Source organism: Pezoporus wallicus, unplaced genomic scaffold (genome assembly GCF_028554395.1).
Source record: "Pezoporus wallicus isolate ANWC-B61680 ecotype Strahan unplaced genomic scaffold, APGP_CSIRO_Pwel_v1 contig_6274, whole genome shotgun sequence".
In the NCBI taxonomy this organism is placed as follows: domain Eukaryota; kingdom Metazoa; phylum Chordata; class Aves; order Psittaciformes; family Psittacidae; genus Pezoporus; species Pezoporus wallicus.
In genome coordinates this window covers 1,314,178-1,338,209 of record NW_026635738.1, presented here as the reverse complement: position 1 = coordinate 1,338,209, position 24,032 = coordinate 1,314,178, and the positions used below count along the sequence as shown (strand labels likewise).

Below are 24,032 nucleotides of genomic sequence, written 5' to 3'. Positions count from 1 at the left end.
TGTGAGAGGTGGAGAGGGCCAGTAAGAGGCAGGTCATGGGAAGGCCCTGTATTCCCAGTGGAAACTGGAGCAGGAGTGCCAGCACTCTCCTCTGGAAGGGGAGTTCACTGTGGTTTGGATGAATGCAGGCAGGAGGGAAAGAATTCCCTGGGCAAAGGAATGGGAGGATCCAGAGGACAAAGCAGACACTTGCCTGTCCCAGTTAGTCCCTGTCTATATGGGCCAGTCCCAAGTGCTGCCTGTCCCAGGAGCCTTGAGGACACGCTCAGCACTGAATACAGGCAAGACACCCCTCCAGAAGGAAGCCAGGGAGCAGGCACGGCTTGAAACCCCTTTATTGAAGTGCCCAAAGTTAGGCTGCCTCGTGCATCTCCATCCTTACACCTCTTCCTGCCCACTTGGCTTCGCCTTCACCAAGTGTTTCTTCTGAGGGCCCTGGAAGAGAGCAGAGAGGAGAGCTCTGGGTGTTCGTGGCAGACAAACCTGGCCTGTGAGGCTGCATCTGAGCTGTGGGGAGCAGAAATGCAGCTCGGGCCCCTTTCTGCTGCTCCTGGTGTCTGCTCCCCACTGGGAGCTCTGGGCCTCCATTCACCAGCCATCCCCAGGGCTCCCTATGCCTGCAGGAATGGGGAGCATTCCTTCCAACCAAATGTAAAGCTTTGCCACAGCATCCAGGGGGGAAACTCTCATCTCGCAGTAGAAACCAGCAAAGGAACCAGCTGCAACCAGGTAGAACCACCTCCTGTCACTAAGATCTATGTCACAGCTACTCAGGACTTGCAGTGACAGCAAAGCAGAACACGGAACAAGCTCCTAACACTGGGATAAAGGAAATCAGCTTAACCTCTAAAGAGCTCTGCAAAGGCGCTGCAGAGCCAACCCCCTTCCTAGGGCTAAGCAGGCTTAGGCAGTGGCACATGGGATTTCTAGCTGACAGGCCACATCCAGACACTGTTCATGGCTGTGTGGTACCCAGGTAGTTGTTTCTGCTAGCTGAAGGCCTGGCTCACTTAACCCTTCCCCAATGTCACATACAGGCTTAGGCACCAGCCCCGGGTAGGTTGCAAAGCTGTTCAAGTAACTCTGCATGGTTTGGAACTATTTAGATGGGGTTTTTTTTTGCTCTGGATTTAAGAAAAATACCCTGCTTGGCCTTCCCAAAAGCTTCCTGACAAAGGAATCACTAATTGGTGTCTGAATCTGACCCTCTTAAGAGCATGAACATCATAAATCATCCCAAACAAACCAAAGACGTGCACAATTGTGGGTGAAAGGGACCATATGTCCAGTGTGGTGCCTGCCAAGTTAACTGCTTGTCTAAAACATCCCGTGGTGAATGGGAACTGTGTGGCCATATGGTGTATTATTTGCTGGTTGGGTTGTCTTGGATCACTCACACAAGCATCATACTCTTCCTTAGCATCATATCTGCTGTGTGAACTGAATTCTTTCCCAGCTTTAATGCAAGATAGTCCTGGTCACTCGTTTGGTTGTTGTTACATGGAGACAAAGCTGCCTGGTTGGAGTCCATCAGTTGCTTTAACCCAGCTGCAAGCAGGGCCTAGGAGCTGGAGCAGAGTGTAACTCACCATGAAAGCCCGTTTCTCCTGAGCTGTCTGGAAGCGTCCGTGGCCAAACTTGGAAGTGGTATCGATGAATTTGAGTTCAATGGCTTCCTGAGAGCGGCGGCTTGTCTGCACCACGAGGGACTGGGAAAGAAGAGTCACAGTGCATCAGGATGACTGCTAGAGACAATCTGGACGTGTGCTCTGATGGAGGCAGGGTTGAGTCCTGGGTGCATCCGTCAGACAAGTACCTCCATGAAAACCTGCCTTCTCACACACCCCTGGTGCTCAGGTGATGCCTTGGATTGCAGGGCAGCTCTCAAGGTGCTTAACACCAAGGTTGCCATCGCTGGGCCCTGCATTGTGGCCCTCAAATGCTCGCAGCTTCTATCTCCAGAGAGAGAGCCTCCCTCTAGCTGCGAATGGTCTCACTGAGCACCACATCATGTGCCAGATGTCCCCAGCAGCACAGAGCCAAGGACCTCACCAGTCTCTGGCATTCTCCACGTGGTGAATGAGCTCACAGACCCCCCCCAGCGCGGCTGCGCTCTCACCTTACGGAGGGTGAGCACACGCTTCTTCGTGCCCATGACGCAGCCCTTCAGCATGAGGAAGTCGTTGTTGACCTCTCCGTAGTGAGGAAAACCACCCTGTGGGGAGAGGCAGAGGGAAGGTCGGGAGGCAGGAGAGCTGGGTATGGGAGACATGCCCAAGGGTGGCATTTTCTAGTGAAGAAGGCAGTGACTGACAGTCCCTCCAGCTAATGACGCTCTGCACCCACCAGCCTGCCTGCTTAGGACCACCAGAGTGTCACACTGACTGCAGGATCCCAGCTAAGGGGCACCCCATAAGAGCTGGGGAGGCAGTAACCCTGCTTCCCTCCCTGAAGGATGCGGGTGAGCAGAGAGCAGAGCTGGCTGGACTCCCAGGCTAACAGCTTTGATAAGCCAAAGGGAGCTTTTAAACCAAGTTACAAACGTTTATCTGTTAAGGATCAGATTTTAAATGTAGTTTATACTTGTTTTTCTATTTAAACAAAGTTCTCAGTTCCTGCCAAAGGTATCAGCTGGAAGTTTAATGTTTGGGTCTACCAATGGGCCTAAAAAAACACTTCATAGAGATGGTTTTCCACGTCCAAAACATGAGGAAAGGAATCACTGCATTTCTTTCAGTGAATTTCCTTCCAATCATTTCCTATGCAGCTGTCTCCAGGCATGGAATTACTTCCCTGGCTCGGATTCCTGCAGCCAGGATCAGTCACGGCCCTGGCACCCCCTCAGCCCTTACCATAGGAGTAATGGTTTTCTCTGTGAGATCGTAGTGCGTCGAGGCGTTGTTCTTCACCACTTTGCCATCCTCCACATGGATCCCGTGGCCAATGCGGTAAATCTAGAACAGAAAGGACACGGAGACGGTGACTTCTGTGTCCCGTCACTGAGGGATGCCCCAGGAATGACACAGTTTTCCCCAAGATGTGCCTTAAGCAGGGAAAAACACAGGGAAAGACACGGAGAATCTCCAAGGAAACGTCAGAGAAGCTTTGGGAAGCAGAGGCCACCCTGCAGAGGAGGATGGTGTCAGCATGGGAGGGAGGAAGGCTCTCTGAGAGAGCCCATCGGGGCCATACCTTCTTGTTGAGCTCCGTGCGGTGGTGGTAGCCCTTCTGGCCAGCCCGGGCAATGGAGTAGCCAACCCGGGACGGGTGCCAGGCTCCGATGCAGGCGACCTTGCGCAAGCCCTTGTGCGTCTTCCTGGGGAGCTTCTTGGTGTGCCAGCGGCTCGTCACCCCTGCAAGCGCGACCAGAGAGGGCGGTGAGAACCCCGGCGAGGGGCAGAGCTCCTGTTCGAGTGCTGGGGATGGGATGGGATGGGGCAGGCTCCATCATCCCTCTGCAGCTCTCAGATGCCGCCGTGCTGGAAGGAGCCCAAGAGTTGTCAGCACCGCGAGAGGCCGGAGCACAGAACTGTTCTCACTTCCCATGGATCCCATCAGGCTGAGATCTGTTCTTGCTGAGCACAGGCAGTGCAATCACAGAAACACCCACGCCTCCACACACGTGGGGTTTGTGTGAAGTTCAATGGCTCTGCGTACTCACGGTGCCTCTGAGGCTCCTGGGAGGCCCCCGGGCACAGCAGGCAAACATGGGCTTCACTGAGATTACAGAAACCAAGCTCTGCTGCAGTGGAACTGCATGTCATGGGCTTTGCTACTCCCGAAGCAGTAAGTCAGTGGGTTCTCTAACACTGCTTTACCGCAGTGCTGCCCTATGGACAGTGTCAGGTGGGGACAGCATCAAGCTTCTGGCAAAGGTCTCCTTGCTCTGTACCTTTCATCCCGTGCCCCTTGGTCACGCCAATGACATCAATCATCTCGTTCTGGCTGAAGACGCTGTGCACGGAGACCTGCTTCTCCAGCCTCTCCCGAACCCAGTCGACCTTGTCAGCCACTGTCCCACCGTTCAGCTGGATCTCCATCACATGGGCCTTCTTCTGCCGCAGCGGGAGCAGCTTCATCTGCATGACACAGTGCATCGGGGCAAAATGCTGCTCCTTGCCCCATGGACATGAACACAGAGGCTGGGCTGTGTCGCACCCCACTTGTGAGGGGCACAGGGGGTGAGCAGAGCTCTTCAATGCCCCTCTCAACCCATTTCCTAACAGTCAGCAACCTGGGTCACCATGTTTATATATCTGAGACCTCCTGGAGGTAACTCCTTATCCTTGAGCCCAACCACCCCATCTCCCAGTGCTTCCATTCCAAGCAGGAGCTGATGCACACCTGCTCTCCAGGGAGCACAGGAATAAGCCAGCCTCATCCTACCCCAAGAGTTAAGCACAGCAGTAACAGCCAGGCTAGGTGAGTGCCCCGGAGGAGCCCAGCACTAGAGCACCCTCTAAAACTGAGCACTGGGACGAGGCAGGATGCAGCCCTCTGCTCTGAGACAGTCAGTGCCTCTCCTTTGGTCATGCTCCACCTCTGCTTCCACACTGAGCAGTTATTCCTAGTTCCCAGCAAGAGGTGCCTCCGCTCTCTCCCACTCCCAGCTCCCTGTTCACAGCCCCTGCCAAACTGCCATAGTGGGGCTTTGAGGTTCTGTGCCAGCTACAAGGGAAGCCTGGAGCCAGCTTAGCTCTGTCCCAGGCTCCAAAGCAGACGTTAACTCCAGGGATCAGCAGGAAAACCGGCCCTGTGTATCCAGCAATCAGCATCTGGCAAAACCAGGCCTGCCCCTGGGTTATTTTTGCCCAAAACACTTGACACCAGTTGCTAATCTGAGGTGATCATGGGGCCTGAGGTCCCTCTGCTGACACAGGGCCCAGCACCTGCTGAGGCTCTGTGTGCTCTGCTCTCCTCTGTGGGGTGTGTGAGCTCCTGAACCACAGCCCCTGCAGCAATTCCAGGCTCAAAGGGACAGTGTTGGTGTCAGGAGGGAGCCCCCCATTGCCTTTAGACCCTGTCCCACACCCTCTGACCAGTGTCTGCTTGCTCAGCGCCCTGTGACCCCACCAAGACACCCCCATGATCCCACCTCCCAGCTCCACACTTCCCAAGCTAAGGAAGAGCCAGATCCCCCCTTGCCCACCCCAGGAATGAGGTCTCTGACCTGTGTGTGCACAATGACACGAATGACCTTGCAGTACTTCTTCATAGCTGCAAAATCCTTCTCCAGCTGCCTTTTGCCATCCTCATCCTGCCACTTTTTGCAGTACTTGGTGAACGCCTTCTTCTTGCTCTTGTGCCTACAACCAAAGGGGTTTAACACCCAGGCAAGCTGGATGGTGAAGTGCTTCTGCACATCCCTGCACCCTGGGACAGCGTGGAAGGACACATCACCCTGCCAGGCACCTCTCTGGTGCCTTAACTGTCAGGGCCAGCACACAGGGGTGTGAAGTGGGGAGAGGCGAGTGAATAATGAGCTGTGACAAGGGCTGGTAATTCAAACCTTTCTGCATGAGGAATCCAATTGTCTCCCACTGACGGGCTCAGTGCCACCAACATGCAAGTGCAAACTCAGAGGGAAGAGGAGAACACAGCCTCTAACAGGGATCAGAGGGATGGGGTGGGTGGGTCTCAACGGCACTTTATAGGAGACACGATGGATGCCTACAGTCACGGAGCTCGTGTTTCCATATTCCTCTCTGCTGCTGTGGGGTTTGGGGCGTTGATGCTTACAAGAGCCAAGGGGCACATTCTGCATCAGCTTTCCCCCTGACAAATCGGGTTTTCCTCCCCTCCTTTGGTGCCTCAGCTCCAGTGTTCCAGTTCAGTGGAGAGCAGATGAGCCTACACTAAGGAAAATGAACCTGCAGCACATGCTGCCATGTGATATTGCGCAGAGCTCACCCAGTTCGGCTATTAGAATACATTTACATACGCATATGCCCATTGCCAGCACCAAGCTGTTTGCAGCATCTCTGTGCATGACTAAAGCTGCAGTTTCTCTCCAGCCCAGAGCCAGCTGCCTGTGGCTGAGCTGTTTGCAATGGTTGGGTACCTGTGGGGAAGACGAGAGGGGGACCCCTCACACGCAGCACCCCAGGGAGCCTCCCCAGCACGCACCAGTTCCTGTAGAAGCGCCGCCGGCACTCGTCACTGATGTGCTCAGCAAACACTGTCTTGAAATTCCTCAGGCCCTTCGGTGTTTCTACGTACCCCACAACCCCAACCACCACCAACGGCGGGGTCTCAATGATGGTTACGGCCTCCACCTCCTCCCTCTTAGAGATCTCTGCAAGATAGGAAAGGGAAGCAGTGCTCAGTGGTGTCTAGGGTCAGATCATTCCCTAAAGCCACTTGGTAACGGTTGGACTTGAGGATCTTAAAGGTCTTTTCCAACCTGGTTGATTCTATGATTCCATGATGTTACAGTGAGCAAGCAGTGTGCTAGGGGCAAGGTCACACTATAGCTTCACAGCCAGCATCAGCCCTTCCATCTCTCACCTACTAGAGGACCACATGGGGTTCAATCTCTAGAGGTTAGACCCTGTGGTCCAGCAGCATTCCCAGCGTTGGGGGAAGCATCACACTGGGTGGCTCTTGCCTTGGATATCTCAGAGAGTAACATGAATTCCCCAGCGAGATGCTTCAAGCCCAGTAGTTGCCCTGCATGATCCTTCCTGCCAGCAGGATCCACCGGTCACCATCCCAGTGTGGGCACTTCCCAGCAATCCCTAAGGCAGCCCTCGGCCATCCAACACTTGGATGGCGGTCCAGCACACATCCTGGATGCTATGTGCTTCACCACCCTCTCCCACCAGCAAGCCTCGTCCCTTGTTTCCCTCCGGGATGCGGCTCCTTCCTTTCTCCAGGCCGGACTTACTGAGCCCGGGCCTGTGCACCTCCCGCACGGTGTGCGTCATGCCCGCTTTGTAGCCCAGGAAAGCCGTCAGATGGACTGGTTTGCTGGGATCATCCTTCGGCCACGACTTCACCTTCCCTCGGTGGCGCCGGCTCCTCTTGTGGGGAAGGAAGCCCAAGTGGCCGTGCCTGGGAGCGGAGAACTTGCGGTGGGACTGCGGGGAAGAAGAACCAAGGAGATCAGCTTCACTTTGGGCTCCTAGAAGGCACCAGGGAAAGGCCAATGGGAAACACCCCCTTTAACATCAGTGAATGCTGGAGGGGGTCTGGCTTCTGCCTTGATTCCAAAAGGATGCGTTTATGTTCAAGCTTGCATCACAGGCATGGAAGAATTTAGTGAGTTTCTGGACAAATGATGCCAATGAAATAAAAAGACACTTGCAAAGGTCTCCTTCCTTCTGCTTAAGGACTTTGAATGAGAAATACATCCCTTGATGGGTCCGTCCCCCTGTGATGTTAATTATAACGGCTTATTTTGTACTCTGCGGCACCAAAAGGGCCTGCTCAGGATCGATGGGCTTCGTGACATCAAGACAAACGGCACCAAACAGCTAACGATCAGGAATAAGAGGCAGGGATGCCCAAAGGAATCCGTAATAAGAACGCGTGCAGGTTAAACACGCACCTGGAAACCAAATTAGCAGAGCTAAATATATAAACCCCAAGCACAAGGTCACACTGAGAGGAAGCAACAGCGCTTGAGAGGCTCGGCTCCAAGGCAGGGAGCTGGGGGGCAGCCCAAGCAGCACAGGGTTAGTTCTACACCCACTGCATCCCCTCCTCGCTCAGGTCAGTGCCAGCACCGGGTGACCCTCCCCACCAAGCTCATCTCCCCCTGCCCCTGTGCACACAGAGGGGAGGCAGCAGCGCGGAGCGTTACAGACCATGGGATGTCTTCAGCCCGCTCAGCAGCAGCGGGAGGCGGTTGGGGAGCGCTGCCCAGGCAATCCTTAAGATGTTTCTCAGGCTGAAGACACAAATTTAGCCGCTAGCTTCACCCGCTGCTATATCCATCCCGGGCTGGCAGGTTGGACGGAGCAGTTGCGGTGTGGTAAAGGTCAAAGGCCCGGGTCTCAGCTTACACTTGTCCCTCCTGAACAAGCGGGGTGGGAACGGCTCCCGTTGGGATGATGGGGATAAGGCGCACCACGCACATGGAGATGGGCTGCCCGGGTTCACTGCAGTGCTCTGGGTACGGATACACTGAAAAACCCCTCCGTCAGCCCAGGCGGGAATGGATTTATGGTTCTGGATGAGGGGATTGGGGCACCTGCAGTGAATTTGGAGCAATGGGATTTGTACCTCAAATCCTGAGCTCACCTCTGAGCTCCTCACTACAGGAGAGACATTGAGGTGCTGGAGCGGGGCCAGAGAAGGGCAATGGAGCTGGTGCAGGGCCTGGAGCACAGGTGTGATGGGGAATGGCTGAGGGACCTGGAGGGTTCAGTCTGGAGAAGAGAAGGCTCAGGGGGACCTGATCGCTCCCTACAAGTGCCTGAGAGGAGGATGGAGCCAGGAGGGGCTGGGCTCTGCTCCCAAGGAACAAGGGATGGGACAAGGGGAAACGGCCTCAAGCTGCACCAGGGCAGGTTTAGATGGAGCTGAGGAACAATTCCTGCCCCAGAGGGTGCTCAGGCATTGGAACAGGCTGCCCAGGGCAGGGCTGCAGTCACCGTCCCTGCAAGTGTTCACACAGCGTGGAGACGAGGCCTCAGTGCCATGGGTTAGCGGTAGCCTTGGCAGCGCTGGGAACGGTTGGACTGGGTGAGCTCAAAGGGCTTTGCCAGCCCGGTTGATCCAACGGCTCCGACCGGCACCGGTGGCGGCGGCGGAGCAGCCCCAGGCCGCTGCACGGACTACACCTCCCGGCATGCACCGGGCGCGGCGGAGCATGCGCAGAACGCCCCTTCTGGCCCCGCCACCATCTCGCCCGCGCCGCCGCCGCCGCCGCCATGGCGGAGGACAGCAACCGGGAGGCGTACAAGGTGCCCCCGACCCGCACCCCCGTCTCCGAGAGAACCTCGTCGCTGCCGGACCCCACCGCCTTCTTGCGGACCGCCTTCAGCTACATCGTCGATGCGCCCGTCACCTTCGTGCGAGGTACCGGGAGGATAGGACCGCTCCCCCCCCCCCCCACCGCTGCCGGCGGGCCTAGAGCCGCTCCGCGGTGCCGTGAGGGGAGCCGGGATAAGGGCAAGGGACGGGCACACAAGGACATAGGGAGTGGGATAGACCGGGACACAGACAAGGGTACAGCAGGGACAGGCACGGGGAGTGGGACAGACCGGGACACAGACAAGGGTACAGCAGGGACAGGCACGGGGAGTGGGACGGACCGGGACACAGCAGGGATAGAGGGACAGACACGGATGCAGGACACGGACAAGGAGACAAGCAGGGGCAGGCACAGACTTGGAATACAAAGACATCGCATGGATAGATAGATGTGGGACACAATACAGCATGGACACTGGGACATGGGACACATCAAAGACGGGGATGTGCACATAGGGTTAGATACAGGGCCATGGGACACAGCAGGGACAGACACAGGGATGTGGAATGCAGGTAACAAAACATATACAGCGTTAGACACAGGGATGTGGAACACAACAGAGCACAGCATGTACACAGGGTCAGACACGGGGACGTGGGACACAGACAAGGACACGGCAGGGGCAGGAGGACAGACACGGGGACATGGACAAGAAGACAGCAGGGACAGCAAGCACCAACCTGGGGCCTTGGAAGGCAGCAGCAGCACCAAGCAGTGAAGCTTTGGCAGGCACTGGGGCCGTGCTGCCCCTCTGTAGCTGTGGGTCAGGGGTGTCTGACCGTGGGGCTGTCCCTGCAGAGTGGATCGAGCGCCAGCAGGCCAAGAACAAGTACTACTACTACCACCAGAAGTTCCGCCGTGTGCCCGACCTGAGCGAGTGTATGGAGGGAGACTACCTCTGCTTCTATGAGGCCGAAGCACAGTGGAGGAGGGACAGGTATGGCTGTCACTGCTCTGGCTGTCACCGCTGGGACCTGCAGCCCTTGGCTTGAACTCACAGTACTGTCGCAGACTCTGGGGTGTTGACAGCACCTCCTGCCCACTCCCTTATAGAACACCCCTTTCATAGGGCTGTTGTCCCCTGCAGCATCTCCCAGGCCATGAGCACACATCCTCCTATGCTGTCTGGTTCCTACACCTGAGCTTCCACAAGGATCCACACCCCATTGGCTGTTCTGTCAACCTCTTGGCTGGGATAGGAGTCACCTCTATCTTTCCCACAGGATGGTGGATCAGGAAATCGTGGAGATAGTCCGGGAAAGGCTTGGTGCTTGCAAGCAGAGGGAGGGACCCAACCAGTTCCAGAACTGTGCCAAGGAGGCAGAGCTGCTGGCACAGGTTACCAAAGCCTACCAGGACAGATGTGAGTACAGCACCAGCATGTGGGGGCACAAAGACAACAGGGATCTTGAGCTGCATCCCAAACAGGGGCACATTTCTTTCTAGCTGCAGAGCCATGCTTCACACATTGACTTTCTTTTTAGATGGTGATCTTGGTGTCCATGGAAATGCAAGGACTTGCCTGATGAAGCAGAAGCAGAGGATGATGGACGAGAGGAAAGCACAAGCCAGTGCCTCTGAGTAGGTGTGAATGGTTCACAGGTCCCCCTGTGGTGCTGGTACCCGATTCTGCATGCTGCATCTTTCAGCTCTGATGCTGTTGACCTCTACAATAAATGTGCAGAACAGCACATCTGCCATACAGCTGGAATATGGACTCATTCTTTGAATGGATCTGAAAACCCCTAAGAGAACTCTTCCTGTATTCAGCTCTGCTGAAATAGCAGCATCTTTGCATTCCAGCTGATCACCACTCCATCCCCTAAACCATGGTCAGCCCCCCCAGCTGCCTTACCTGGGATTTCCCACTGGACCTCTCCCCACCTCCCTAATTAAGGTGAAGGGCACATGCTGTAGAACAGCAAAGCTGGCTCTAGACCCTACTTAGGGACTAATATAAGATGAACAAGGATCAGCACAGCCTAATTTCAGTTTAACAGCTATTCAGGCTCTGGCCTGCAGACATGAACCTGCCCAAAAGCCTAGCAGATCCATCCACTCAAAGCATTCACCATCCCATTAAACCAGTTGCAATCTCTTGTTCACTGATCACTTTATTGTCTTGCTCCAAAACCCACTTAAGTGGTTGCCACAGCAGCTGCCTGGGTTCTCTGCACAGACACTCTGGTGTGGGTCTTCGCCAGGTGATCAGTGAACTCCTGCAAAGAAACAAAACAGTGTTTTATTTCCTTAACCACACTCAGGGGTTTCTCAGCACCACTTCCCTTCCCAACAATTGTCTGTGTGAGGCCTGGGGTACTTCACATACAAGATAGTATTTCAAAGCTTTCCTATTCCCTTCACCCATTAAATGACCTGGCAGTCAACTCCGACTGCGACACCACGCTCCTGCTGTTCAAGTGAATCCTTTGTGGACAGCACCTGAACTTTAAAGGGCAGGATTTGGGCTGTGAATTGCAGAATCACTCTCACCTGGTAAGGAGACTTGGTGAACACGGTCTCTTTCCAGAGGTCAGGAGTCAGGTAACTGTAGGTCTTGGAGATGGCATCGAAGGTGGCTTTAGCTATGGACAGAAGTCAAACATTGCTCATTGCTGCCACAGAAGCCAGCTCACTGTGCCCAGCCCCACTGCTCCAAAGGTGTAGAACTGAGCATGGAACAGGGAGACCACAGCAGGGTCTCTCTGATGCACACACACAACTCAGGTTTCTTTCTCTCACCATATACGACAATTACACTACTTCAACCAAGTGCAATCGCGCAGATTGGGAGATGTTTTACTATCAATGCACATTAAAAAAAGACAATTTCTCATCATTAATTTGTACAGAACTTCAGGATTATCTACAACAGGATGAACCTGCATTGTAAGAGGTATCAGCAGAAGCCTTTCCTTCTGCTTCACTGCTAGAATTGAATCAACACCAATTAAACTCTGGAGATGGGTGCACTGTGCCCCTGTCAGTGACAGGGATGACAACACACACAGCTAAATGCGGCACAAAGCCCTGAAGCTCACCAAAGTTGCCGAGGGTGGCCGTGCAGCCCCTGGCCGAGGTGTAGCAGTCATCAATCCCAGCCATCATCAGCAGCTTCTTGGGGACAGGCGCAGACACGATCCCTGTGCCACGGGGAGCTGGGATCAGACGCACCAGGACAGACCCGCACCGGCCAGTGACCTACACAGACAGACACACCAGGTCACGGCTCCCAAAACACACGCTGACCACCAAGCCCAGGCCCGGGAGCCCTACTCACCTTGCAAGGCACGGTGTGGGGTTTGCCGATCTTGTTGCCCCAGTAGCCCCGTCGTACGGGCACGATGGACAGCTTAGCCAGGATGATCGCCCCACGAATAGCAGTGGCAACTTCCTTAGAGCACTTAACACCAAGACCAACATGGCCGTTGTAGTCCCCGATAGCAACAAAAGCCTGGGATGGAAAGAGGAGGTTTCAGCTGTGGCTGAGCTGCTCAGACCAGTGGGGTCTCCCAGCAAGGGTAACCCAAGTTGCACACTCGGCAGTGAGCAGTCACAGCTCACCCAGACACAAATCAACCCTCACGTGCTAAAACCTGCCACCAGAGCTCACAGCTCAAGAAGCACATCTCCCTGGCCCCCAACAGCTCATCCTTCCAAAGCTGAAGCCAAAGAACTGGGATTCAATTCCATGCTATAGCTTCCTACTGGTCAAAAATCCCAGTAATTCCCAAGCATCATTCCCTCATGACATGAGGCCCAAGGCTTCTCCCTCTGCCACAGGCTCTGAGAAGCCAAGACTGCTGAGCAAGCACACCTTAATTTTGTGCTGTGACTGCTTTAAGTAACATCTGAACACCCTGCTACAGTTTACACAGCTACTTCTTAAGCCACCCAAACTGATCCTCACACCAAAACATTCTGTAGTTACTACAGAAAAGAATAAAGCTATTTGAACTGATTTGTTAGTTCAATACCAAAAGAGCAGCAGACAACATACATAACACAAGAGAAAGAAAAAGCCACCTTAAACCTGGTGCGCTGACCAGCACGAGTCTGCTTCTGGACAGGCATGATCTTCAAAACCTCATCCTTCAGAGAGGATCCCAGGAAGAAATCGATGATCTCCGACTCCTGCAAGAGTCAGACACTGAACCACACAAGGCCCCACTTTCTAAACAACACAGCTTGTAAAGCTCCTACATTCCCTGTCAACAATAAACATGTTTTTAAAGGAAGTTACTAAAATATGTTAAGTTTCACAGGCATGAGCTGGCTCCAGCTGCTGCACAGTCCAATACAAGTTAAAAGCTTCATTCTTCCATCCCCGAGCAGCACTATCAAAGAAGCACTTGAGCAATACGCTGCCTCTCCACAGAAGGCAGAAGACAAACCCCACCGCACTTCACTACAAGTGCCCACACCAGCCCTCAGCTACTGTCCCCTTATGTCACTATCCCAAACACATCACTTGAGCATCCCAAATGCAAGTGCAGCAGCTGCTGCCAGCTCCCTAGCTGAGGTTAAAAGTCTCCTGCGCATTACTGCAGCGTCCATGGAAGCTTACCTTGATTGGAAGCGAGAAGAGGTAGATCTCCTCAAGAGACTTGATCTTCATATCCTTGACCAGGCGACCAAGCTTGGTGACAGGAATCCACTAGCAAAGAAATCCATGGAAAAGGGTCACCGGCAGCTGCAGCAGCACCTCAGGGGAACCGGCTCCAGCTTCCAAACCGACACAGCCTCCTCCCACCCCATTCCTGGGTCCCCACCACACACCCCCGAGAACCACTCACTTCCTTATCTTCGGCCTTGCCTCCGCGAGCCCCACGGCCTCTCCCTCGGCCTCGTCCACGGCCGCGCCCGCGGCCCCGCAGCCCGGTCCCGAAGCCGCCGCGGAAGCCCCCACGGGCCGCTCCCGCACCTCCTGCAGCACCGGCGTCATCCGCCATTTGCTAGACAAAAAAGAAGGGCGCGTTAAGGCGCGACGCGGCCGCCGCTCCGGCAGGACCCGGCGGGGACCCCCGCTCCTCCGGCCGCACGGATGGACACCGATCCGGTGCAGGCCGCACCAGCACCATCCCTCCCTGCCGCCATCATGCCCCCACTCACGTGATCTCAGAGTAGAAGGCCGCACGGCGCCACCGCTGGGTATTTATAGCCTGAGAGGTCTCGCGAGAGCACCGCCCGGCGGTGCAGCCCCGCACGCTGAATGAGGAATACTCCGCGGCGAGGAGCGGAGCTTTGCGCTCACTTATACAGGGTCCGGGGTGCCGAGACCACGTTGTCACTGCGCGGTGTGGGTATATAGGGGAGCGCTGGCGTGGGAGCGCCCAGTTTGGGGGGAAGCTCCGGTAAGTGCTGGGTGTGTTGTCCCTTTCTGTGCTCTTTAAGCTTATAAAAGTATCTTTCGGGTTGTGTTTGTGGTGTTACGGAGCTGGTGCCGGGCGTGATTTCCGTGAGCGGCCTTGGAAGGCGCATTAGGGGTCGTGTTAGCTCCAGGCGCGGTCTGAAAATCACTTGGGTTCTCGTGTGGCCCCTGGTGAGATAACTGTGCCGACAGCAAAGGGAACATAAAGCTTACTGCCCGCAGTGACGTGCGGGGAGTGAAACCCATGTTCCCATAGCCCCTGTACCGGGATATACCCATTTATACACTGGGTGTTAATGGGGGTAATGCGCATTGAGGGAGCGGCTCTTCTCATCGCTGACTTTGTCTCCTTAGGCAGGAGCTGCGCTCCTCCTGGATGGACAGCGGTCCCATGTGCTCCTTGTGCCCTCACAAGGGCTCTCCTCACTGCTTATGACAGCCATGCAGAGCAAGCGGTGCTGCAGCGGACGATGATGGAGTATTCACATCAGAAACACTTTGAAATGGTCTTGTTCTGTATTTCGATATGCAATAAACGGTGGATTTACTTGAAAGCCCGTGTGTTGAGTCTCTGGTTGTTTCTATCGTATAAATCGCCCGTTTTTCGCGGTGGTTGGGGCCGGGAAGTCGCTTTCCTGCGGGCAGAGCAGGGATGCTCTGCTCTGCTGGGCTGTTCTGGCCCCGCCGGTGCTGCGGTACCGGCTGTTCGCACCCGTTATCCCGGAGGCTGCCCGTTGCCACACCAGTCATGGCACTGGTGGTGTTCCCTCGTCTGCGTCACTCGCATGCGCCGGAAACGGTGCCCTTCTCCCGTAGCAACCGGGAGCGCCGGAAGCGGCCCTCATGCGGTGTTGGACATGGAGGAGGCGGCCGCCAGCGCCCTGCGCTTCAAGAGCAAGTGAGGAGGGACTGGAGTGCACGGGGGCTGCGGGGCTGGGGACACTGGAGACGCGGGGGCTGGACGTATGTGCTGGGGCCGAATGGTTTGGGTTTAACCGCGTCCCTGCGTGGGTCTCTCTGTGCCTTGCAGCTACGCCGTGTCGAGGAAGATCGAGCCTTTCTACAAGGGAGGTAGAGTCCAGGTAATGCCCGACCCGAGGCGGGTTTGGAAACACCCTTTTCCCCTGGCTCTGTGCCATTCCCGCTTCCTGTTCCCTTTCCTCCAGGTGAACCGAGATGGGAAGTTCATGTTCTGCCCCTGCGGGAACAAGCTCAATATCATCGAGGTGGAAACGGGAGCTTTGCAGAGCCTCCAGCAGGTGACGAGGGGCCCAGGTTCCATGGCTGGTGGTGAAACCCCAGAGGGCTCTCAGGGGCTCCAGGGGTGTTTCACTGCTGTTGATCTAAAGCAGAGGGGAGGATGAGGAGGTTCTAAACACAGGCAGATGCTACTTGTGTTGTCCCTAAGTGCAGCTGGGAGCTGCTGTGCTCAGCACCACCAGAAGCACATAGAGAAGAGACCTCTGAGAGCCTCCATGAGTGCTTTAACCATGGGGTTTTACCTTTTGTTTTCATAGGAGGAGGAGGAGGAGATCACTGCATTTGCTGTTAGTCCTGATGATAAGGTATGTGTTTGCTTTGTGGGTTTCTTGGCTGTTCTGTCAGGTCTCCTGATAAAGCCAGTGAAAGCTGCATGTGCTTCCAGAGATCTCTATGGAGGTGCTTCTGTCTCTCTCCCCTCTGGGTTTGAGTCAGAGGAACACCGAGAGACTGAGCTGTAAAGAGTATCACATCAGCGGGCATTTCCATGCTTTGTATGTAAGGACTGACAGAAACTGAACTCAAATTAGTGGTTCATTGTGCTTTCCTTCCCCTTCCTCTTGGGTAGATCCTTGTGACCGGGAGCCGGGCGCTGCTGCTCAAGCAGTGGAACTGGCGAGAGAACCAGTGTGTCCGCACGTGGAAGGCCGTGCATGTAGCGCCTGTGGCTGCCATGGCCTTTGACTCTACCTCAACGCTGCTGGCCACAGGTATGGGCCTACCTCCTGCTCACATGGGGAGAGGGATATCGAGTGGCCCTTCAGCTTCTGAATAATTCAGCTGAGCTGGACACAGCCCGAGGTAGCGATCTCCTGAGGTCAGGCAGAGTCAGAGGAGGTTTTACTTGAATAGCAATGATGTCTTGGCAGACAGCAAGAAATCCTTTCAATGTAAAATGCTCATAATAGCAGGCATCTGTGAGACAGTGCAGCATAGTTATCCTGGTGTAGAACAGGGACTCCTGGAGGTGGAGGAGATCAAGCATTACCTGTGACTTCATTGTACTTAAGTCTGACTCTGAGCTGTCAGGTTTTGTCCACCTCTCTGAAGATGTAAGGTGCTCCCTGGGCTCCTCTTGCTGTGGGTGGTTGTTACTGGATTCATTTTTCCTTCTGCTGCTGTTGCAGTCCGTGAAACTTTACATTTACTGATATGTTGGACCTCTTCTCTCTCCTTCATAATTCATTCTTATGTGCCCTTCTATTCCCAGGTGGCTGTGACAGCACTATTAAGATCTGGGATATGATCAAACAGTACTGCACACACAACCTAAAAGGATCTTCAGGAGTTGTACAGTAAGGACAAGTCATATTTATCCATCACTGGCATTAATGTAGTGCTTGGATGCTGGGATTGATGTGAAATGTCTTGAGTTAATGGAATGTAAAGGCCCATTCGAAGCAGATTCTGGGCTCTTCTGCTTCCTGACTTGTGAGATGTGTAGGGAAGGAGCAGGGCTATGACTGACCTTAGCCCAGAGAAAAAAGGGTTTGGTCAAGGAATTTGTTGGGATGTAAATGGAATATCTGTGCTTGTTAATGGATGTACATTAAGAACATGAAAAGACTGTCAAAGATCAGTTGTAAATGGGTGGCAGAGGAATGAAGTCCTACAAAAAAGTCAATCAAAAGTACATTGATGTCAATCAATCTGTCAATCCCTTTGTGTAGAATGCATATTTATTTGTTAGGCTAATGCCAGGTAGTTTACTCCTGTCCCATTCAAGTGCATCTCCTTCCGTCCAGCCTTGTGGAGTTCCACCCTGATATATCCTGTCTACAACTCTTCTCCTCCTCAATGGACTACAAAATCCGCATCTGGGACCTGAATACCAGCAAGTGTGTTGCTGTGTTGGATGGACACTTCAGTGCTGTCACCTCACTGGTGTTTGCAGATGGAAACACGCTCCTTAGGTGAAAGTCTGTAGGGTTTTAGCCTGTCTCTCCCCTTCACCTGCCAGAGACTGGGGGTTTCTTTAGGGTCTGGGAGGGTTTTGTGAGGAGAAGCAAACCACAGGTATACAGTGTCTGCTTGAGGGGTGTTTCTGGCAGTATCCTGTGTTGCCATATGGAAGGCTGGTGCTTTCTTTCACATGGGCCTCTTCAGAGAGGTGCTGAACCCCCACAGTTCCAAACTGGCACTCAGAGTTTGAGTTCACAGTGTGAGTTGAATGGATTTGGCACCAAACCTGCTCTTTTACCTTCCAGTTCTGGCCGGGATAAAATCTGCATTGTGTGGGACCTGAAAACAAGAGAAAACAAACACACTGTCCCTGTCTATGAGGTGAAGTTGCATTTCACTTATTCCTCTGAGATCCTTTGCAGTTTCTAGCTCAGCCCTACAGTACCTCTCCCTCTTTAGCTTCCTCTATATGGTGAAAGGAGGTTTCTCCCCCTTATACTTCCCAAATGCCTTAAAACTCTGTGTCTAAACCTCTTTATTTTCTTCTTCTCTTTGCTCGGTGCGGTTGTGCCTGGGCAGTTGAGGAAATACATGCTACTGCTGCCTCCAATGCCCCAGTGCTAGAGGAGGGAAGGACACTCATGTCAAACCTTCCTTCTCTCGCTGTATCCACTGCCAGTTCTCAGTAGCTGTGCAGTCTGGGGCAGCAGTGTGGATGTTGTGTGTGTGTGTCAGCACTAGCAGGCTGTTCACAGCTCTGGTTGCTGAAGTGGGAGCCCAGTCTCTTGTGCTCAGCTGGTGCTTGGCCAATTCATTTGCAGAGCGTGGAAGCTGCTGTCTTGTTACCAGAAAAGGGTGATTTCTCTCAGCTGGGTGTGAAGAAACAAGGGTTGCACTTTGTCACAGCTGGCAGCAAAGGTGAGTGTCCTGGTGTGTCACTGCCAGATCTGGAGGCTGAGGAAGGATGGTACTTACGACACTGTATTGCCAGTATACCTGGGATGGGTGTTCATAGCCCTGCCTTAAAGCTGCTGAGCAATTTCCAGTAGGCAAGGCCAGAGTTTGTTTTATATTCTTTGGACAATCACTGTCTAAAACAGTGGGTAATTTATATCTTTATTTTTATCAGGTATCCTGAAAGTTTGGGAAGTGGCCACAGCTGCTTGTGTGTATTCCCAGCCTATGCCCTTTGAGCTGAAGGAGGAGGCCAGTGAGTGCAGTGTCACCCAGTGCATGCTTGTGCCTGAGAGAAATGAGATTGTCACAGTGTCTGTGGAGCACAACATTATTTTCTATGATGCTCAAACTCTTCAGCTTAAGAAGCAGGTAACAACCCTTAACCTCCCTTTTCCTCTTCCTTTATCCATACTTTGGGATCAGCTCTGCTTCTGGGGAAAGCACGATGCCATTCAGTACTTCTCTAACTAGCTTTTTGTTGTTCAACTGTGTCTGTTCTGCCCTCCTTAGCTTGCAGGTTACAACGATGAGGTTCTGGATGTGAAGTTCCTTGGGCCTGCTGATTCTCACATTGTGGTGGCTACCAACAGCCCTCAGCTGAAGGTGTTTGAGCTGGCAACATCGCACTGCCAGATCCTCTATGGCCACACAGGTCAGTGGTCAGCTCTGATGTGGATGGGTGAGAGATGTGCAAGTATAGCTTGATCTCTCACAATCCACGTGTGGAGACTGGAGTGCTTGAGTTCTCTGGAACAGTATTACCAGAGGTTTTGGAGTTGCGTGGAGAAAGGATCTGTTTTGCTCTCCTGGGTTTGCACACATCAGTTTTTCTGGGTCTGTCTGTTCAGTCCCTTTCACTAGCAGTGAGATTATTTTAAATCGGAGCTCAAGATGCAGGTATGAGTGCAGTTTTGTGGCTGCAAGTCATGGGCTTGCACCAGCACCATAAGCAGCCAGTCACTGTGTGGTGCATGTGGACACGTTGTGTCCCAGCCCTGTTCCCAGTCACAAAGTGGTGGACTCGTCACTTCCCCATTCATTCCAGTTTCAGTATTAACTTTGCATCTAACTGAGTTTTTTCTCTGTTTAGAAACAATTCTTGCTTTGGATGTCTTCAGAAAAGGCCTGATGTTTGTCAGCTGTGCTAAGGTGTGTTCTTTTTCATTAAACCCTTTATGCCTAGTGATCTTTATGGGCAGGGTCATATTCCTTCTTGGTGCTCCAGAAAGGGCAGGATTCCTGTCTGCTACATCCCTCCAAAATAAGGTTCTTCCATTATCCCTTTTTAACATCCCTAGGGAAACGTGATTGTATTTTATCAGCCTGAAAGGAGATGTGTCATTCTCTGAGCGTTTTGGCTTTGCATTACAGTTCAGAGGTAGCATTAGTGTGATACTGATGGGGAGCTGTGTGTAAAAACTCTTGGAAACTTGGTGCCAAGTGCTCAGATACACCCAGAAATAAACCTCCATGCTGGCATCCCAGACTGCAGCGCACTGTTTGGCTGTGTCTGCCCTCACCTGCTCTGATGGATGCGGTGACTGCATTGGGAACCAATCACTGTCCAAAATGCACAGTGGGTTCTGTTCTCTCCCATTCCAGGACAAAAGCATTCGAGTCTGGAGGATGAACAAAGATGGAAGGGTGATCTGTGTTGCCCAAGGATTGGGCCATGCTCATGGGGTTGGTGCTGTCGCTTGCTCGAGGTAATACAAATCAGACAAGGGTTTCCCTTTGCAAGCATGAGGCACAGGAGGAGAAGGCCTTTGTTCTGTGTAGGTAAAGTTTCTTTACACCTGACATGTTTATTCCTTTCAGACTGAAAGAAAGGTTCATAGTAACCAGCAGCCAGGACTGCACAATCAAGATCTGGAATATCCCAGAGCACCTCACTTCCAAAGCAAAAGCAGCCTTGATCTCCTGCCCAGAAACCCTTCATGCAAAAGTGACTGAGAGGGGTCATAACAAGGTAATGCTCCACCTGATCTTAGAACATGATTTTAGTACTTACATCTTCCCCTCCTGTGTTGCACTCTGCATTTATTACCTTTCCAACAGCTAGAGCAAAGCCTTAAACTGCTTTGTACCCTCTGTGTGCCTTACCTAGGACATAAACAGCGTTACAGTGTCTCCAAATGACAAGCTGATTGCCACAGGCTCGCAGGACCGACTGGCCAAGCTCTGGTCCTGCTCCGACTGCTCTTTGCTGGGTGTCTTCACTGGCCATAAGCGTGGGATCTGGTGTGTGCAGTTCTCCCCAGTGGATCAAGTCTTGGCCACCTCTTCAGCAGATGGGACCCTGAAGCTTTGGGGTATTCGGGACTTCAGTTGTCTGAAGGTAATGAGAATCACACTGCCCCTTGCTCTAGGCAACCCTCGTGTGCTGCAGGGCTTGATTAAAGCTGCTTCAAGATAGAATGTGCTGGTTAATGCAGCTGAAATGTAGCAACATACTAAAGGAAGAGAACTGTCCAGATCTGGTCTTTTTCTCCTGTGTCTGTGAGGATAGAGGCTGCTTTTTGGAACTTAGTTGGGATTTAGGAGTAAATATTACCTTCTTGGAAGAGGTCTCTCTCAAAGCCTGACAACAGCTCTGGCGCTTCTGAGCTTTCTCTCTGTTTTCAGACCTTTGAAGGTCACGATGCCTCTGTACTGAAGATCATCTTTGTCAGCCGAGGAACACAGCTACTCAGCAGGTAAGTGCCTGCACCAGGAGTCTGGAGAAGATGCTAAAACTAATCTGAAAGAAACCTCTTTGCTGGTATCAGCAGCAGGAGGGAAGAGTCTTATGTGTGTAATTGATTGAATGACTGATAGGAAGATGCCATGTTTATGCCAAGCTTTCTCGAGGGGCTGAATTGTCTCCTCCAGCTACACAGTAGATTCTGGTGAGCTGCTGGCTTGGTGACACACACTATAGTTAGTGCATGAGAGCTGAGGGTGCATCTCATCCTTGATATTTATGGTTAATTCTGTTTGGAAGGCATTGGAATGGCACAGATTTATCTGGTATTTGAGGTGGGGCAGAGCCAGAATGGATCTATCCAATGATTCTTTCTGTTGTGTCTCTTTCTCTTCCAAAAGTGGTTCTGATGGTCTCCTAAAACTCTGGACAATTAAAACAAATGAGTGTGTGAAAACATTAGATGGTCATGAAAATAAAATCTGGGGTCTTCACTCCAACAAGCAAGATGATATGGTGGTGACAGGATCCACTGACTCCTGCATCACTCTGTGGAAGGTACAGTACAGAGTGTTCCTGTGTTTCCTCTAGGATTAGTGATCAGAATGTAGTTGGAGAGCTCAGGATTCCAGTGGCTCATTCCTCACTGTCCCAGCATGGCCATGTGCTCTTTTCTGCACTTAGAAATGTGGTCAGTGAGGCCCATCTGGTGGTTTTGGGGTGGGTTTTTTTTTGCCATAGTGTATTTCCCCAGTTGATTTAAAAGGAGCAGCAGATGGGCCCCAGCAGCCTGCCCCAGTGCTATTGTTCTAAAGGTGCTTTGGAGGGGGGGTGCTGGATTTAACACTGAAGTTATATGACTTGGAGATGTTGCTGCAGAAACTGTTCTCCCAATCACTTGGTGGCTAAATCAAAATTCATCTGTGTTAAAGCAAGATTTGACAAAGTTGTATCCTGGTTTTAATAGGATGTCACTGAAATTGAAGAGAAAGAAGCTCAAGCTAAAGAGGAGGAGCAGATTATTAAGTAAGTTGATCCTGTGCAATGACGAGGTGTGAAGGACAATCTGTCCAGTGAATCTGTCTACACCTAGAGCCATCCAGCTCCCTCTGATCCAGACATTACATCACGGAGCTGTTCAGAGGCTGGCAAGGCACAGTAGTCTCTTCCACTTTGTATCTCCTCCAAAGCCTTGCTGTGATACTGTCAGCTTGACAATTGATTAATCTCATGTATATGCACTTGTAAGACAAGCAAAGTCAAAACCTGCTTTCAGTTTCTCCTGCTTCAGCCAGCACTGAGTAGCTCAGGGAGCCCTTGACTGTGCCAGGGTGATGATGTGTGCAGTGAGAGCACTGAGGCATTCACTGGCAGCACCATTAACTTCTGGTGTTAAACCTCAGCACACTTACTGCCAAGTCTGCTTGTTTCTGTATAAACAGTTTTGTTACCAGCCAAATGTTTACCTCTCTCTTGATCCTGATTTGCTTTCCAGAGAACAAGAGCTTTCTAACTTGCTTCATGAGAAGAGATACCTCAAAGCTTTAGGGTTGGCAATCTCTCTGGATCGGCCACACACGGTGTTGATGGTCATCAAAGGTGAGTCCACATTGTGCTCTGAAGGCCCTTCTCTGCCCTCTGTGCCTTCCAGAATATCTCTTCTAGTAGACAACTACTAATTGTCTGAAAGCCTCAGCTTTCCCTTTCTCCTGTGACTCCTCTTTTCCTGAGTGGGATCACCTCAGATAACAAAGGGTCTCCCTGCTCCCAGTCCATGACTCTTCATTTCTCTTTCCTACAGACATCCTCAAGGAAACTGATGGGAGAAAGAAATTGGAAGAGAACATTGTTCGGCTCCGAAAGGATCAGAAAGGTTTGTTGAAACCTGGTTTAAATGCTAAAACCTTTAGGTTGTCCTTGTTGACAGCTCAAGAAAGGGTTCTGGGTGTAGCTGTTCTGACCTGAGCTCCTCAGTCACACTGCAACTGGCAGTGTGTGCAGATTATCTTCCTCCCTAGAGGCTGTGTTAGCATTCCTGGTGACATGGAATACCAACTCCCGGAACTGCCACGAGGCCCAGGCTGTTGTTGAAACCCTCCTGAAGCACGAAGCACCAGAGACCCTCCTGCAGTACTCTGGCATTAAACCTGCTGTGGAGTCCCTGCTGCCCTACACCGGTGAGTTGTGCTGCAGGAGCAGTGAGCCTCGGGACTCCTCCTGGTGTGAGCATTCCCTGTTTGCCTTGGTTTAAAGGGAGATCTTCCCTGTTCTGGTGAGCAAAGGTGGCTTTTCTCTCTCTGCAGAGCGCCATTTCCAGAGGCTGAGCCGATTGCTACAGGCCACCATGTTCATTGACTTCATGTGGCAAAACATGAGGCTGGGTGATACAGCCCGTCAGGAAGATGTGACTCTGTGAGCCTGATCCTACCAGTGGCCCTTCCCAGAGGGAAGAGCCTGACCAGATTCCTGCCAGGTATGGCAATTGGACTGCTCCTGTGTTTTATAATAAATTGACGAAGTTTTGATTTCTACCACATGTCCAACATTTCATCCTCCTTGGGCTTAACGAGAGGAAAGGGTCATTTCTTTGCTCAAGCTGTGGTTTCCCTTTGTATCTTCATGCCTTGAGTTTTCATGGCCAGACCCTTAAAGAACACTTAGTTTGGAGGAAAGGCAGAACCTGGCTTTTTACTGGAGATTTAAAGACTTTATGGAGTTTGGAGATGCTATTGGCAATGATATATCCGAAGCCCAGTTGGGGCAGTGTAAGTATAAATTCCAAGCATCTTTGTAATATCTTCATAGATATTTAACTGCTTTATTCTGGAGACAGTGTATAAAAGAGAACAACTACCGCCTCACAAGTTGGTTGAACTGCT

At 52.4% G+C, this 24,032-nt stretch overlaps 4 protein-coding genes and 1 non-coding gene across 9 annotated transcripts; 3 read left to right on the top strand and 2 right to left on the bottom strand.

Annotated features, from left to right (window-relative positions):
* Window positions 1-320: 320 nt before the first annotated feature.
* RPL3L (ribosomal protein L3 like) lies at window positions 321-9,796 on the bottom strand. 4 transcript variants are annotated; one of them, XM_057398127.1, is made up of 10 exons: window positions 9,661-9,796; window positions 6,887-7,079; window positions 6,127-6,295; window positions 5,171-5,306; window positions 3,893-4,079; window positions 3,193-3,353; window positions 2,853-2,954; window positions 2,120-2,215; window positions 1,590-1,709; window positions 321-435 (listed from the first exon to the last, which is right to left on the bottom strand). In XM_057398127.1, exons 2-10 carry the CDS (start codon window positions 6,924-6,926, stop codon window positions 379-381), a joined length of 1,068 nt encoding a protein of 355 aa, XP_057254110.1. In that variant the 5' UTR covers window positions 6,927-7,079; window positions 9,661-9,796; the 3' UTR covers window positions 321-378. The 4 variants fall into 4 exon arrangements, with proteins under 4 accessions (XP_057254110.1, XP_057254112.1, XP_057254109.1 ...); XM_057398129.1 differs by lacking the exon at window positions 9,661-9,796 and adding an exon at window positions 8,227-8,249; XM_057398126.1 differs by lacking the exon at window positions 9,661-9,796 and adding an exon at window positions 7,809-7,949.
* Window positions 8,863-10,684, top strand: NDUFB10 (NADH:ubiquinone oxidoreductase subunit B10). Its single transcript, XM_057398130.1, has 4 exons — window positions 8,863-9,024; window positions 9,779-9,917; window positions 10,204-10,343; window positions 10,465-10,684. The coding sequence occupies exons 1-4, from the start codon at window positions 8,877-8,879 to the stop codon at window positions 10,563-10,565; spliced, it is 528 nt and encodes a 175-aa protein (XP_057254113.1). The 5' UTR covers window positions 8,863-8,876; the 3' UTR covers window positions 10,566-10,684.
* A 392-nt stretch (window positions 10,685-11,076) lies between these two features.
* On the bottom strand, window positions 11,077-13,959 carry RPS2 (ribosomal protein S2). Its single transcript, XM_057398125.1, has 7 exons — window positions 13,777-13,959; window positions 13,548-13,637; window positions 13,007-13,114; window positions 12,261-12,434; window positions 12,022-12,181; window positions 11,474-11,565; window positions 11,077-11,199 (listed from the first exon to the last, which is right to left on the bottom strand). The coding sequence occupies exons 1-7, from the start codon at window positions 13,930-13,932 to the stop codon at window positions 11,119-11,121; spliced, it is 861 nt and encodes a 286-aa protein (XP_057254108.1). The 5' UTR covers window positions 13,933-13,959; the 3' UTR covers window positions 11,077-11,118.
* A 525-nt stretch (window positions 13,960-14,484) lies between these two features.
* On the top strand, window positions 14,485-14,609 carry LOC130593192 (small nucleolar RNA ACA64). The gene has a single exon (XR_008970760.1). It is a non-coding gene; the product is annotated as a small nucleolar RNA ACA64 (small nucleolar RNA).
* A 540-nt stretch (window positions 14,610-15,149) lies between these two features.
* TBL3 (transducin beta like 3) lies at window positions 15,150-23,684 on the top strand. Of its 2 annotated transcripts, XM_057398123.1 has the most exons (22): window positions 15,150-15,249; window positions 15,382-15,433; window positions 15,518-15,610; window positions 15,869-15,916; window positions 16,180-16,321; window positions 16,822-16,906; window positions 17,357-17,524; window positions 17,819-17,894; window positions 18,335-18,431; window positions 18,643-18,839; window positions 18,981-19,122; window positions 19,561-19,619; window positions 20,073-20,176; window positions 20,289-20,439; window positions 20,578-20,808; window positions 21,096-21,166; window positions 21,555-21,711; window positions 22,121-22,179; window positions 22,649-22,752; window positions 22,955-23,026; window positions 23,172-23,330; window positions 23,457-23,684. In XM_057398123.1, exons 1-22 carry the CDS (start codon window positions 15,209-15,211, stop codon window positions 23,567-23,569), a joined length of 2,421 nt encoding a protein of 806 aa, XP_057254106.1. In that variant the 5' UTR covers window positions 15,150-15,208; the 3' UTR covers window positions 23,570-23,684. The 2 variants fall into 2 exon arrangements, with proteins under 2 accessions (XP_057254106.1, XP_057254107.1); XM_057398124.1 differs by lacking the exon at window positions 15,869-15,916 and having other exon boundaries at window positions 15,157-15,249.
* The last annotated feature ends 348 nt before the right edge of the window (window positions 23,685-24,032 follow it).